The sequence below is a fragment of the Cheilinus undulatus genome, linkage group 21 (genome assembly GCF_018320785.1).
Source record: "Cheilinus undulatus linkage group 21, ASM1832078v1, whole genome shotgun sequence".
NCBI lineage: Eukaryota > Metazoa > Chordata > Actinopteri > Labriformes > Labridae > Cheilinus > Cheilinus undulatus.
In genome coordinates this window covers 30,786,361-30,802,189 of record NC_054885.1, presented here as the reverse complement: position 1 = coordinate 30,802,189, position 15,829 = coordinate 30,786,361, and the positions used below count along the sequence as shown (strand labels likewise).

Genomic DNA, 15,829 nt, shown 5'->3' with positions numbered 1-15,829 from the left:
GTTGCCCAGGGTGCCACACACTCAAAGAGGCCCACTGTGTGCCCTTAAATTTTTATATGAAGCCCAAAACATAAAACAACTACCCCACTGCCTACTCCTCTGCCTAGCTTGACTCAATAATTTATATTTAAGGCCCATTTTAATCTGTTTACAAGCACAAAACGCATAATTTGACATTCCTAAATCCTACCCAATATTAGTGGTGGATTATTATTTTCATATTTCCTCTTAACGAGGGAGGAGAGAGTGCATAGGAAGTATTACACAGAGAGAGAAAAAGAGAGAGAGCAAAAAAAAGGAGACAATGGAACTCAGTTTACCTGTGAAGTGTGAAAAAAATGCTTCAACTATAAATCACTTCCAGCACTCCTGTTATATATATACACTGTATACTTATTTAGACTCAAAGAATTTTTTGAAGGATTAAATTAAACGCCCATAAATGCTTAACTCTGCTTTTTGTGCTTGTGCGTACACCCTGATAAGTGCTTGTAAAATTTGAAATTTGGGGAAGGTTGTTGGTATTAAAAATGACTATCACCCAATCCTACTTCCTGATTTGAGGATACATGTATTTCCAAACTGGTAAGTTTGAAACATCTTTAAATTGCTTGGACAAAACAAGCTTTCCCAGACTGATCTTTTCAAAATAAATATTTTCTCACATTCTAGCTTCCCGAGAAAACACAATCATATAAATTATAAATACTCCCCATGCCGAAGAACAGCTGGTATGCATTCTGCTATGAAACCACATTGAGAAGCCATAGAGAGAACTTTGTGGTGACTCCTGTAATCACTTTTGTATGTTTGCTTCTACTTCAGAAAAAAATTGTGACCTAATGTGTGGGAGACCCACCACTTATGGGCTGTTGAAGCAATAATTAATATGGTTCTTAGTGCCAGTCTTGTCAATAAGGAGGAAGAGAATATTCAGTTATATCCATATGATAGATCGTGTCTTTAAGTTTTTAACCCTACCAGGTTTCAAAGTATAAGAAGGGCAGGACTCAGAAATATCTGCTACAGGAGAGAAACTGATTTGTGGTGTGACGAGTACTGATGAAGAATAGGGCAGGTGAGGTGAGGTGAGTGGCTGATGATAGCTAGTGATAGGTAATGCGGTGCTGTGTAAAGTGTTGTTATAAAGTGTCAAAGGCTTTAAAAATTGATAATTACACATAAGGAAGCTTTGATATTTATCCTTTACAAAAACTAATAAGCCAGTCTGAGCTCTTATTGTATTTCCTCACTCCATCTAAAATGTTTCTTCTTCTTAAACCCCCTTATTTGCACATTTCAGGCTCTATCTACATGACTGTAGCCATGCTGACTAAATATGCATTCATCCCACCACTTTCAAGTCAAAGTTGTGCTTTTCTTCTTCGTTGGTTATTACCTTTGAGTCGACGGTGTCAGCAGAGGAAGAGTCAGACAAAGACTTAAATGAGGTAGACGCTGCCATGCCTCTTCCCTCTCCGCCCTGCTTTTTATCTCCCTCCGTCCTGCTCACCCCGTTGTTGGAGGGGGTTGGAGTGCTGCTGCGGGACTGCGCTTGGCTCTGGGGAGCTGGCTTCTTTAGCTTCTTGAAAGGTTCCTCGATGACCGTGGGCCCACCTGGCAGCTTGGGCGGGCCGTTGGAGGATGACGTCCAGTTGGAAATTCTGGGCTGCGGTTGAGAGTTCACGCCGTTCCTGGAAACGGGTAAACCTAAACCGCCGTCCATGGACTGGATCTTGCGCAGCTGTGCAGGTTCAAGTTTCTGAAAAGAAAGGGACTGATTGTACAAATAAATCTCAACAAACATTGGGCGTGCTAATATTTTGTCTGTATGTCTAACAGTAAACCTGGCCAACAGATGTCTCCTACCTTTGTGACCTGGGGGGATGATAACGGGCCATTCAAGTTTGCCCTCTTTATCTGCTCGGACGACGCACTGTTCTTCCCAGGATGCAACACGCCCTGCTTGGTCGTCTGCCCATCAGCATTCTTCTTTGTTTCAGGGATCCTTTAATGTACAAATAAAATCTTCAGTTCTTTTCGTTCTGCGTCCAGGAAAAGCATCTTTGTGGATGTCTTGCATGGTTTCTTACCTCAGGTAGAAAAGCACATAGGCCTGCTGGTTCAACACCACTTTGATGTTGCTGGAGTGCACCATTGAATCATTCATTTGGTACCATTGACCATTGCTTGCCTGAGAGGAGAAAAAGGAGCAGATAGAAATTTTAAATTAGACAGATTAGATTAGAAAAAAATCAGAGTGCATATTTTATTGAAAATCTGTTAATCAATAGCATATTACAGTCTTTATCCATAACATACATCCCAACAATCTTCTTCAGAACTAAAACTAAAACTATAAATAAAACTAACTACAAAAATACCTAAAAAGTTCAGGCAAGAACAACCTGTAGCAGGTTTAATTGTTTCTATTTCAGCTTTGCATCATCAGTGTCACGTAGAGTATTCAGTTGTAATTCTGATAAAGAACAGTGGGTGGAGCCTTGATCTAAGAAATGATTAGAGAAAAGCACTATAGTTGATTGCAAACATTTATAAATTGTCAGAATACACAGAGCAATAATGGCATCTATTCCACTTTCAGTTTAATTTGGTTTTGATATATGAAATCTGTCTGTTAGGATTAACAGGAAAAATTAAAAATAAATGTGACAAAGAGCTTCATATAAGAAGATCCCATAACCCAGAGTAGAAGACTGCATAGAGCTCTAGTTCAACGCTCTGCTCACAATATCCACGCAAAGCTCCCTGCTCAGCTCCTCAGTGGCACAGTGAGAAGTATAAAGTATTCTTTAAGCTTCTAAATTTTGCAAATAACTCAGAACAGCTTGAAATCATGTAATTTTAGAAGGGATGCACAGTGTTATCCGCATGATATTGGTAGATATTAGCTTAAGAAGTGAATTATCAGTATCAGCAGAAACAGAAAAATCTATAAATATCTGCTCTAACAAATAAGGTAGTGGAGATTTACGCAGGACCAACAGAACTATGTCAGCATCAGTATTTTTCCTTATTTATCATCGCTCCTTGCACTTTTAAGTGCATTTCAAGAACTGAACGTTGTTGATTTCATCTTAAAACTTTAAATAGTGTGTTCAAGGACTGGAGTTTTAGGCCTGAGGTACATTTGAACATCAGTATATCGGTGTAGGCTATAATTAAATTTTGAAATATTGTCATTTTGGATATCAGCAAAAATCCAAAATCATGTATCAGTAAATTTAAGCCATACAGTAGAATATAATATAAATAAAATATTCAAACTATGGCTCAGTCCCACACTGGAATAAGGCAACCCTTTCAACACAGCATCAGTAGCTGGTGACTGCATTTCATTAAACACATATGACAACAATACCAGATATTTTTATAAGCAGCTTTTTAAAATTCTTGTTTAAAATCAGAAGGGCCATAATGCACTGAAATAACATAACAATTTGATGGTAAATAATCGTAATTTTCAAACACACTTAACAATCAAATGTAAGACTTTAAGACCTTTGAAAGACCTAAGCCGACTTAAATTTTACTTAAATTTGTGGAAAAGACATTTTCATGTTATCTAACTAAGATGGCCATTACCAATCTCATCCTACCTTGACATAGCAGTAGTAGTGGCCAGCGTGACAGCTGTAGCCAGAGTGCACAAGGACGGCATAGAGGCCATACATAACAGGATCTCCTGAGCTCTGAGACATGTACGGGCGGATGTTCAGGAATTCTGGATAGCCAACATCCTGATTAAAAAAAAACAAAAAACAAAAAAAAACAAAGAAAAATTAGATCACTGAAAACCAGAAACAGCTCTTTTACAAAGTCAGCAGAGCTAGACGTCTTTGTTTACCTTTGTTATCTTTCCTCCACTGAAGTTGGCAAACCTCTTCAGTGAAAGCGTCAGTACATTAGATGTTCGATGGACTGTGAAGCGCTTGGTGGCCGGCACTTTCTTTTTGCACCTGGAGCAGAAAAAAAACAAAGAGTCATGATAGGTCAGTGAGAAGATGCAGATAACGTGTCATGTAACTGGAGTGAAAGGAAAATTTAAAAAAGATCTATTGCAGTGCCCTGCCGAATCACTGAAAATTGCAGGATGTTGTCAGATTAAATGAATGGCACTCACTTGGCACACATGTAGGCATTCTCTCCACTCAGTACATCTGGTTTTACAAACAGTTCCAAGGCTCGGACGATGTTTGCTGCTTGCTGAAAGAAAAAGAGCAGAAGTACTTAGCAACACTGGAGCAGATTTAAAATATACAAATATATACATATTAAGATTTACGTTATCATTATTTCCATGGCAACAAAGGATAAATTGCAGCTATGCTTTACGTACCCTAATTTCCACAGCGATGTCCAGGTAAGGGTCATATGTATCTGACACACTTTTACAAATAGAGCATTTCACTGAAAGACAGAAGACATCAAATTTTACTTGAAGACAGTTCTGATAAAATACAATCTGTTCATGTCCTGTTTAATATTAAATTTGATAACTAATCAAAATTTATGTTTTTTGAATGTTTTTTTTAATTGAGTTTTTTTTGTTAATTTCTATAGAAGAAATATAACAGATTTGAAGTTATGCAAAGACATTTACCCCAGATAGTTGAACTATTAAAAAAGGTAGTTTTTAAGAGGTACAGGCACAAATAACTTCTAAAAGTAATTTAAAAAGCATAAGGTTTATAATTTGTAAATCATTATTGGATGAAAAGACATATACATGCACAGAATGCACATAGAGTGCTGTGAGAACATATTTGTCCCCTTCACATTTTTTTGTTTTTTTTCCCACAGATTTTCCACACTTAAATGTTACAGATCATCAAACACATTTTAATATTAGACAAAGATAACCCTAAATACAAAATGCAGTTTTCAAATTATGATTTCATTTATTAAAGGAAAGCCAAACGTACCTGATCCTATGTGGAAAAAGTAATTGCCCCCCCTTGTTAAATCATCAATCAACTGTGCTTAAACACACTTTTTGAGAAGCTGGGTTTAACTTCACTAGTCACACGCAGGCGGGATTACTGCCAGAGCCATTGAATCAAGAAATCCCTAAAATAGAACCTGTCTAACAAAGTGAAGTAGGCTAAAAGATCTCAAAAGCAACACATCGATCTAAAGGAATTCAAATACAGATGAGTAACAAAGTCATTGACATCTATCTGTCTGGAAGGGGTTACAAAACCATTTTTAAGGCTTTTGGACTCCAGGGACCCCAGTTGAGAGCCATTAACCACAAATGAAGAAAACTTGGAACACCCCTGAATCTTCCCAGGATTAGTCGGCCTACCAGAACTACTCCAAGAGCGCACAGACAACTCATCCAAGAGGTCACAAAAGAACACAGAACAACATCTAAAGACCTGCAGACCTCACTTGACTCAAGTTAGAATCAGTGCTCATGATTCAACAATGAGAAGGAGACTGGGCAAAAATGGCAGCCATGGGAGAAGATGTTTGGGAAAATATTCTCTGGACTGATGAGACAAAAGTTGAACTTTTTGGTAGGTATGCGTCCCCTTACATCCGACGTAAAACTACCATTCAAAAAGAAGAACCAACAGTGGTGTGATGGTCTAGGGCTGCTTTGCTGCTTCAGAACCAAGACGACTTGATGGAACGAAAAATTGATGGAACCATGAATTCTGCTCTTTACCAGAAAATCCTAAAGGAGAATGTTTGGCCATCAGTTTATGACCTCAAGCTAAAGCACACTTGGGTTATTGCATAACAGTGATCCAAAACGCACCAGCAAGTCTACCTCTGAATGACTTAAAACAAAGTTAAGGTTTTGGAGTGGCCTAGTCCAAGTCCAGACTTATTTAAGTTTGAGTTGCTGTGGCATGGCCTTACACAGGCTATTCATGCTCAAAAACCCTAAAATGTGGATGAATTAAAACTATTTTGCAAATAAGAGTGGGCCAAAATTCATCCACAGTGATATGAAAAACAGTGCAAGTTATCACAAAACTTGCAGTTGTTGCCACCAAGGGCAGCACAACCAGTCATTAGGTTATGAGGATGATTACTTATTAACATAGAGCCTTAATAGAGAAGATGATTATTTAAAAACTGCATTTTGTATTTACTAATGTCATCTTTCTCCAAATTTAAAGTTGTTTGATGATGACAAATGTGCACAAAATAAGAAATCAGGAAGGGTGCAAATATTTTTCACAACACTAGCACAGTGTATAGGGTTTTATTCTATGGCAAGCTTTTCAAACTTTTAATACTAGTATGTTTTGCTGACACTGACATCAATCTCCTCTGCTACATAATGGATTGATAAAGCAATAACAAGAGCCACAGATGAGGCAATAATTCCTAAGTGCACAGCCCTCAAAGACATCTTCTCCACATTTTTGCCTCTGAAAAAGTCAATACCTCTTGACCTGAGGTAACCTCCAAAGATCTGATGAACCAGCGTTGTCGCCTGGGTCTGTCTGTCCAGCCTTCAAACAAGAGAGGGAAAAAGATAATCAAATATAAACCATAAACAAGTATGATGCAAAGATATCACACCCAAAACAATAATAAACAACAATAGTGAAGCCTTACTTAGGGTAGCCATTTAGACAGGCTTTCTGCATGGCATCGATGGTGTACCGCAAGAATTCATGGGCGTCCTCCTGGCTTCCAAAGCGAAAGTGCCGGGCAATTTCTGCAAGAGACAAAAGATTATGTAAGCTGTGCGCTTATTAATACTGCCAACCCTCTGTTCTTTATTAAAATGTGCTCACTGACAAATTAAAATGGTTTATTTTAGCCATAAATTTACACACACAACCAGATATTTTCTGAAAATCCACAATTATGATGCTGAAGAAAAGACAAATATTTCAACTTCATGGCCTGCAAACTTATTATTAAAATCATCAGCCCAAAAAAATTCAAACAGTAATCCTTATTAGGAAATTACAACCAGCCCCACATCATATCAGAACATAGAAACATCTGGACATAAAACATATACATTAAATAAGGATTTATGCATAAAATCTGACATCAAATTTAATACTTTAAGGCCTGTTTTTTTTGTTTTGTTTTGTTTTTTTTTTACAAGGTCCTCTTCGAGTTTTTTAAGGCCCTATCGCATCTTCAATCTTAAATCCTTTTCATTAGCAACATGGTTAAATTATGCTTTCTTAGAAAATTTTGAGATTAGAATGTGAGGGGAAAAAAAAATGAGTTTGATACTGTAAGGTGGCTGTTTATTTTTATTTTTTTAATGAATGCCTCACCGCAGCCTTAAAGTAAATTTTTTAACAAATTGTGTACTTCAGCTAAAACTACAAAGTAAAACATATACATTTAGGTTTTGAGAAAAAATGTTCAGCTATTTTTGCCCCAGTCAAAATACTTAGAATATTCCTTAATTCAGATTTTGATGTACTAATTTGTCAATTATCACTTTACTGTTGCAGCTGATAAGAAATAGCTCACTGTAGTTGAGTTGCATTAATTTCCATCATTTATTTCCATTAGTCTGGGTGGGCTGTAACTTTGCAAAGCAGATGGATATGCCCGTTTCCGTGTTTCTCACTGGTGAATCCATCTTGAAACAAATCCAACTGGCGTGCCAGGTTAGGTGGGCTGTGAATTCTCCCAGCATTCAGGTTATATAGATAATATTAATTATAAGGAAGTTGTTTTTAAACTTTACAATAAAAACATATTTTTTTCAAGCTCTGTAGTTGCTGTATTCTATTGCGTCTATTGTGTCTGGTTTTAATACACTGATTTTTTTTCTCTAGCTGCAGAGATTAAACCTCTCTTGACAAACTCAGACACGTCACTGGTTATAACTCTACTGTATGTTTCTTAGCAGGCGTGATTCAAGTGGCTTTAACATACAAACATGATGACCTGACAGGAAAACATGCGCTAATGTTTGCTGCCAAAATGAAGCATTTTAAGGAAACATCATACACCGCTTTCCACATTACTAAGCAAATGACATTTTTCTCTTATTTTCCTACATATTAATGCAAATGACAGTCGGAATATTTTTCAAGTCATTAGGCGTTAGAGCATAATTCAAATGTTTTTGAACAAACTTCATAATGATAACCATTATTTTTGAAAAAATAAAAACCTCAAAATGCACTGTTCTACATTATTAAGCAGGTCACAGGTTTCAAGAAATAGGGGAGAGAAAAAAGATCTCTCTGCTGCCAAAAAAGCGTCAAATAATGCCTTGGAGAAGGAATGAAAACATTAGATATTTCATGAAAAATTAATCATGATCATCGTACTGTGAAGAAATTTGTGACTGATTCAGAGCACAGACGGGTTCATGCAGATAAAGGCATAATGAAGGTTTCTGACAGACAAATTCATCGGATTAAGAGAGCAGCTGCTAAAATGTCATGACAAAGCAGTGTATTACAGAGGACATAAAATTGTAGCAAACACATTGGAATGCCACAAAAGGCAATCCTATGAGATAAAAATAGCCTAATGTCACCCCTTCACCTATGTTTTTATCAGAGTGATGCAGGCCACAGTTAAAATACAAATAAAACTGATGGGACTCCATCATAGCCACAGAGAACTCTACTCCCTGCGCTGATGATCTTGAGCACTGTCTTCAGATTGTTTAATTAGACAGTATCTGAAGGCTGACGTCTTTAGGAGAGGCTGAAGTAGCACATACCTAGGGGAATTGTGAGAAGAATATCCAAGTCCTTTAGGCTTGAAAAAGGTCACTAATTGAGAGTTCTGATTTTTGAAATTGCTCCCAGACTTCCTCATCAATTAGCTTGATGCTGCCTTTTACTATACCATGCTAGAGGTGCTTTCATTCCTGCCTATCAAAAAGTCTGATTACAGGTTAGAGAAAGTATTTAAAAAACATAACATTGTAGAACAGCAGGGTGTAATGTTAGTGAAGACCTTTAATGAATGTTTATTACCCAGTTATAATCTATAAAGCTGGTTTATTGAAAGTTTTAATCATAACATACTGCAGATATACAATTGGACAATGACTTAATATAAAGCTTACAGTCACTCAGTGACTTCAGCATACTCATCCATCATGAAGCTCTTTGCCTCTACTGTTATTTTCCAAATGGAGAAAGTAAGAGCTGGTTAATTGCATTGTGGTAATCACCACCACATTCCCGGCACAGCATCCCTGTACAGCAATGAGTCACCACTGAGTGGGAAAATGGAATAAGACACCATGCTTTTACGACCTGTGCAGGGCATTTCTTCTCAGAGACGAGCAAGAAAACATATTGAAGATATGAAATCTGTGGGCACATGACGGGGCGGTTGTGTTTTTATTGGGATTGTGGGACCCGAGTGAGATCCTGGGGTCATTTCAGGATCAGTCTTAGCAAGCTTCTTAGATTTTAGCAGGATGATTTGTGCTGAGCAAAAAGCACAGATGGCTCATTTTTGCAGTTTGCATTTGCATTGTTCTAGCTGTGGTGGCTGATTTTTACCTGCTACCAGCTCAATAAACATAAGAAAAAAGTACATCTAAGTCCTGGGTTGGAAGAAAGTGGGGGAATGGACTGTACATTTTTGTACTAAAGCTTTTCCTCTCAGCCCGCAGTCACAAGGAGACAGAGAGGGCATCAGGGAAGGAGGGGGGAGGGAGAGGCAGAAAAAGAGGTGCAGGAGGTGGAGACATGATTGCAGCAGCACATAAGGAAGCAGCACTCAGGTAGGGGAGGGGACTAGAAAAAAAAAAGGGGGGGGGGGGGGGGTACTGTGAGCTTACAGCACAGTACCTCAGCTTGTCAAGGTGTAGCTCACACTTGGTATCTACTCCCTACATGGTTTTCATTCACACCCTGCAGTCTGTCCGCTCCACTTTCAGACTGCAGTTACTGCCTGTCCTCACGTGGGACTCATGTGGCCGGTGTTACGTCACCATGCCTGGGGCAGTATTCATCCAAACATCAGGTGTCTGTGGTTTCTGACACAGCCCACATTGAAGCCAGCCAGCACACACTACTTAGAGACAATAACACAGGACTAAAGGAAGCTGATGGTCTTACTTTTCAGGTCTCTGATGAAGGAGACGGGCTTGATGGCGTTGCCCGTGTTGGCAAAGGCTTGGATGATGTGATTCTGCATTACACAGATCATACAGAAGCCTGACTGGTGACCTGAAACAGACACAACAATAACACTTGATTGAATGGAACACAAGAAAATACACGTTTTTAAAATGACCATAAAATGTTAAATATCCAGATTGAACACAATGCAAAAACACAAGGGGCAGTCAGAACAAATATTCAGAAAGCTTTGCATCTTTGTGGTTTGACTGACAGAACAAATATTTTACTTCTTTTATTTTGAAGGGTTCTTGTTACTGAACCTTTTCTCATGAAACACTTCATACTCAAATATCTAAAGTATTTTGTGAGCTGTCCCTGTTTCAAGGACACTACATTGCCTTTAAACGTGCTTTTGGCAGAAGAAAAATCAAAAACACTGACAGCTGATTTAAAAATCCAGGTAATATATAGTGGAGTAGATTGCTACGTAGGTAGGTTGGTAGTTTTGTAGCATGTATGAAACTATCAAGGTGAGTTTCCACAAAGCAGTTCAGTTTGGTTTGTTACAGTATGATACGGTCTGGGATGGTAAACCCTGATCTTGTTCGTATTTCCATATTCTCCTTCCAAACACTTGATGTTTAACATTTTTAAATTTTTAATTATAGCCAATAATTGAAGTGTGCTTGTCATTGACTCTCACTGAAGGTGGCATACATCCTGTTCAGTGCTCAGAGAGAAAGAGACCCAATAAAATTTAAGTTGAGTTGACAGTAAAAACCTATATAGTCTACTTTTTCAAAAAAGAAAATTTACAGAAAGGAATCAATAAGAGAATCAATAAAGAATTGAATCGATAAGCAGAATTGATAATGATAGCAGAAAAATCTTTTTAATTTCCATCCCTATGTAGCTTTCATATGCAGACTGTGAATAAGGCTGGGTATCCTTTGGGCTTTTTCTGATGCCGGTAGTAAATAAATATTTTTTATACAGTGCTAAAAAGATGCCTTAATTCATTCTTCAAAGTCAGCAGAAGAATAAAAGCTGTCTTAGTATCGTAACTGATTTGCAGAAATATTTTTACAAGATGCCAGTCGAACATGGCATAAGAAAAGGAAACCAGTTTAACTTTAACACATAAATCGCACAAATTCCATGACATATTTCTTGCCCTTTGTTTGGGTGGCAGGGTATTGAAATGAGGTATCGATACCTGTGTTGTAATTTGGTCAAGTCAGTATCGGATGTGTTGGTACCAGTACCATGTAGGTACTGGATCTCGATACTCACCCCTGATTGTGGATATTTCAGCCAGCTTCTCTGATATGTTTGAACAATTCATTTTTTCTGGAAATTTGATATTATTTCCTTTGGGATACTCCAGATCACTTGGTAGAAACATACCATTAGGCTGTGTCAGATCACAGGATCTAAAGTTTCCCATACAAACAGTAGCTGGACAGGTTGCCCTGGCATATTTATGTCCATTTTTTAATAACAGTTATTCAAGAGAGAAAAAAACAGAGGGAGAGAGAGAAGTCCAAAGGTACATCCTGCTCATAAATGCACAAAATGAAGGAAAACATTTCATGACTCAACTGAAACTTCTAATGCCAGGAGCAAAAATATTTAACTTGAGGTAAATTACTGTCATTGCATCACTATAAGCCATCAGGAGTAGGACACTGTCAGTTACAGGTAGGGCTGGATTAGATTAAATCACAATATGGCCTGCTGCGATTTTAAAATCGCAGACAGTGAAAATTTTTTTTTTTAACCTTAAATGTGTCAAAACCGCAATTTGATACACTTTTTTGCAGAGATTTCATGCTCTACACATTATGCATACAAGTGTCTTTTTTTCAGAATAGTTAACTAAAATCCTTCTTTTCCTGTTTGTGCATATGATTTTCTTAATCAAAATGAGAATAACATAAAAAAAATCTATTATCTCTTCAGTATAGAAATCAATTTCAAATTTTCTATATGAGCCACATCCCAATTAGGTATTATTAAGTTACAATATAGAATGATTTATACGTATGTTTGTTGAAAAATACATAAGATGAGGAACCTAAAAATAATTGCATATTAAATTGCAATCTCAATATTGGGGGGGGGGGGATCGCACTTTGATTATTTTCCCAAATCGTTCAGCCCTAGTTACAGGTATTGGTTCAAAAAGCACATTAATCGTACATCCCTAACCACGTCCTGAATGAATGACAACCTACAGACACTGTTCACTGCTCACAAAACATACACCTACGAATGAGGCGGGAACGGAGGAGCGATTGTGTCTAAGAGAAGTGGGATACAAGCTTATGTGGGTGTGAATAAAGCACAATTCAAAACAGACACAGGGTACAACCCCCTCTTTCCCACTTCATATCCACTGCCCACATACAGCATCACTCTGAGGGAAACACCACATCTCAAAACCTTCATTATACCAGCATGACAAAAATTCTTAACACCAGCAGCTTTGCTTACAAAGCTTGGATTAAAGTACAGAGAAGCAGCAGTCTTTCAGTCAATTCTGTCTTTCTGAATTCGTAAGTGAAAGCTAAGTGGTCTACTGAAGGAGCGGTTTTCTTCGTCAGCTACTTCGATTTGCATTCTCCATGACAGTCAGCCTCATGTGTGTGAGTACAAAGGTCTTACAGTAGCAGGGTCTGAGCAATTTCCACTAACTTCAAACCATGTGGGTGTGCACTGTGTTAGGTAAAGTGAATGAGAGCGTAAATGCTGCAGGTCTGGCAGCATTTAAGAGCACTATTCAAATACTCACAGGCACGGCTGTGCTCCTTGGAGAGTAAGTAGTTGGCAAGTGGCGGTGTGTAGGTGAGACACTGGACTGTGGAGTTAAGGAAGCAGGTGTTCCCAAGGTTGTGGAGACCGGCTCCCACCCTGTACACGCGCTCCCATTTAAGGGTGAGCTTGTTCCCTGGAAACAGCATCTTCTGGGGGGCCGGGATCCCATCACTTTGGCTCCCGATCACATTCTCTGAGACTGGATGAAGAGTGCAGTCGGTTTGTGTCAGTAATTCACGTAGCACTTAAGAGTTTTAGGCAAGTGCTACTGATATCAAATATCGAACATTTGTTTGCGTTTGTTCTCAGTTCAGTTTCAGAGCTTACCTTGCCGCTTTATCTGGGCAGGCTCTGCTGCCTTCTGGCCTGTAGCGCCCTCATTTCTGGGGTTGAGGATCACATACTTGTTCTTCAGGCTGTCCAATTGATAGGAGAAACCTTTACTGGCAGGCTCAAACTCTATCTTCTGCAAAAGGACCTTCTTGGCAGAAGAAGCCAAGAGTTTGTTGAGGTCGCCTTCATCACCCGTGTCCTTTCGGCCAGGTTTTAGCGCCTCCTTGAGTTTATCGACTATCGGCATCGTTGGAACATCACTGTAGAGACAGTTGAACAGAGAGTTATTAAAATAATCATCCAGCCATTGTACCTTAATGTTGATACCAGTAATCATCAAAGCTTACCATTCAGATGATCAAATTCAGAAAAAATGTTAGGAGGAAAAAAAATGTGGACACATGGACGCTCACGCTGTCGTTGACGAGTAAAATGAGTATAATTCACTGTTCTCCAAAAATATTTAGCCATTGAGCACAACACAGCAGGTGCTTGCCATGCTTTTAAAGAGATGATGTATACGCTCTGTTTACCGCACATGACAAGATGGCTGCATTATGGCATGTGGCACAGTTATCGTTTGAACTCCATAATCCTGTTTAAAGATCATGAGATATTAAATCATAATTTGAACTGAAACTCACTCAACTTCCCAGCACTTAGTAATTCTGCAGGATATGGTAATAATGTGCAGTTGTGATTGTGATTATACAATATTGCAATTGTGATAGAATACATAAATGGTTTCATGAGTGTACTTGCTATGTTATTAAGAAAAAATGCAGAGAATATAAATAGTTCTGAAGTGTATATTTCTCAACTTAAAACACAAATATTAAGTAGCATTAAAAAGAGCAGTGCTTTCAAAATAACTTGATATTGTCCAAAAATGAAAGTTCATCCTCTTTTGAAAATAGGAATACTTCAACAAATTGCAATAGTGGCACTACAGCTGAATTAAAGGGCTCTCTACAGGCATTCTGCTAAACATTTCAAGTACTGCTAAACACAAAAATAACTCCAGCCTTTTATGTGTTTTTGTGATTGCACAGCCTGACATCAAGATTACTATTAGGATTAGATTATCGTGCAGCACTTGTTTCAAGTCATGTGACAAACATCGCACACCAAGGATGTGCAAGTGTGTATGTGCACATTGCAATCTGGACAAAGAAACTATGTAGGCTAAATTTCAGCCTATTGTGGAGCTTGCAGAATGCAATGGGAATCCTAATGCAGGATGACTGTTTAAGCCTTCTTCCATCTAAGACAGTGGTTCTTAACTGGGGGGTCAGAGCACAATCGTGGGCAGTGAGGCTCTTTCCAGCAGGTTGCGAAATGTGTGCCAAGAAAAGAAAATGTTGCAAAAGGTATTTGTATGGAAGCCCTCAGTGAGCATACAGCAAATTTTAACATATTTTTAGGTTTCCCATGATGACGAGTATGTAAGTATTAGTCTATATTCATATGGTCTTATCTTCATTTCCTTGGATAAAAAGCTGGTTTTAACAAAATATCAATGAAATTACTTGTGAAACTACCAAATTGCCATGCTATCTTGGATAAATGGGGTAAAAATTGAATGTATGCATGCATTTCCTTCTATAACGATGTGCTTTTAAAACTTCTTTTTTTTTTTTTTGAGAATCTTAATGTTTTGCTCTTTTTGGGGCCACAAAATTATTTCCGTAACTATTAGTGTTTGGACATTTTTGAAATATTGGTTGCAATTACTTTAAAGAAGGTGAGTGTGGGACCTGATACCCGACTAGTTAAGAACTACAATTGATATCACAATGTTAAGTCTGTTTCCATAAGCTTTGAGAAAGGATAAAAAACGGGCAAAATGAATGCACAGTATGCACAGAATGCTCCAACCGTATCTGTACGCATTTCAGATGTAGAGAATAAATGAGCCTTTAGTCTTCAGATTTAAATGCCTTTGAGATTTAGTCACATTATAGCCATTTTAAACCTGTATAGTTTTTTTTTATTTTCTCTGAACTAATTTGATTAGCTAAATTGTAAAATTAAATATCAGTGTTAAACACTCATTTTTAATGACATATCAGTGCCATAGTTGATCTAAAGTATACCGATGAAAATACTTCACTTGCACAGTGGAGAAATATCTCAGATTTTGAACATCCAACAGTCTAACAGTAACATTTTAGTTTCAAATAGTCTTAGTCCCATCTTCCTTAGGGAAAAAGACACCACTATATTGCATCAAAAAAAGGTTGTGATGGTAATAATAAGGTGTAAATATTTTTAAACATTACGGTAATGGAGGCATACTTAATATCTACCAATATTCAAGCACTGGCATTAGAACCAGTGCGATACGCAAAACACAATGTTGAACATCTATAGTGCATTTACATTTTCTTTAAAACTCGGTCACTGTGGCTTGGTTCTGAACCCAACCATGGCAGGCATTGTCCCCTGAGCTGCATGGGGCTAAACATTAATTTCCATTTGACCATATAAACGTCTAACTTCTCACAGAAATAATTACTTTAGTGCTCAATAAAAGCTGCTTGAGCTTCAGTAGGTACATCTCCGGGCTACATGTGTGGCTCTAGCAAAGATAGAAGTACTGAGTGCATCTCAGGAGC

General features: G+C 37.9%; 1 protein-coding gene across 3 annotated transcripts in view; it reads right to left on the bottom strand.

Annotated features, from left to right (window-relative positions):
- Positions 1–15,829, bottom strand: part of usp36 (ubiquitin specific peptidase 36) — a 29,317-nt gene that overhangs the window by 9,198 nt on the left and 4,290 nt on the right. For all 3 annotated transcript variants that reach the window (XM_041817408.1, XM_041817410.1, XM_041817409.1), the window contains exons 2-13: positions 13,206–13,471; positions 12,856–13,077; positions 10,056–10,166; positions 6,601–6,703; positions 6,427–6,494; positions 4,361–4,431; positions 4,145–4,227; positions 3,869–3,980; positions 3,621–3,761; positions 2,094–2,194; positions 1,870–2,008; positions 1,400–1,762 (exon numbers count right to left, since the gene is read on the bottom strand). In XM_041817408.1, coding sequence (XP_041673342.1) covers positions 1,400–1,762; positions 1,870–2,008; positions 2,094–2,194; positions 3,621–3,761; positions 3,869–3,980; positions 4,145–4,227; positions 4,361–4,431; positions 6,427–6,494; positions 6,601–6,703; positions 10,056–10,166; positions 12,856–13,077; positions 13,206–13,458 — 1,767 coding nt within the window. In that variant the 5' untranslated portion in view covers positions 13,459–13,471. The remainder of the gene's footprint in view (positions 1–1,399; positions 1,763–1,869; positions 2,009–2,093; positions 2,195–3,620; positions 3,762–3,868; positions 3,981–4,144; positions 4,228–4,360; positions 4,432–6,426; positions 6,495–6,600; positions 6,704–10,055; positions 10,167–12,855; positions 13,078–13,205; positions 13,472–15,829) is intronic.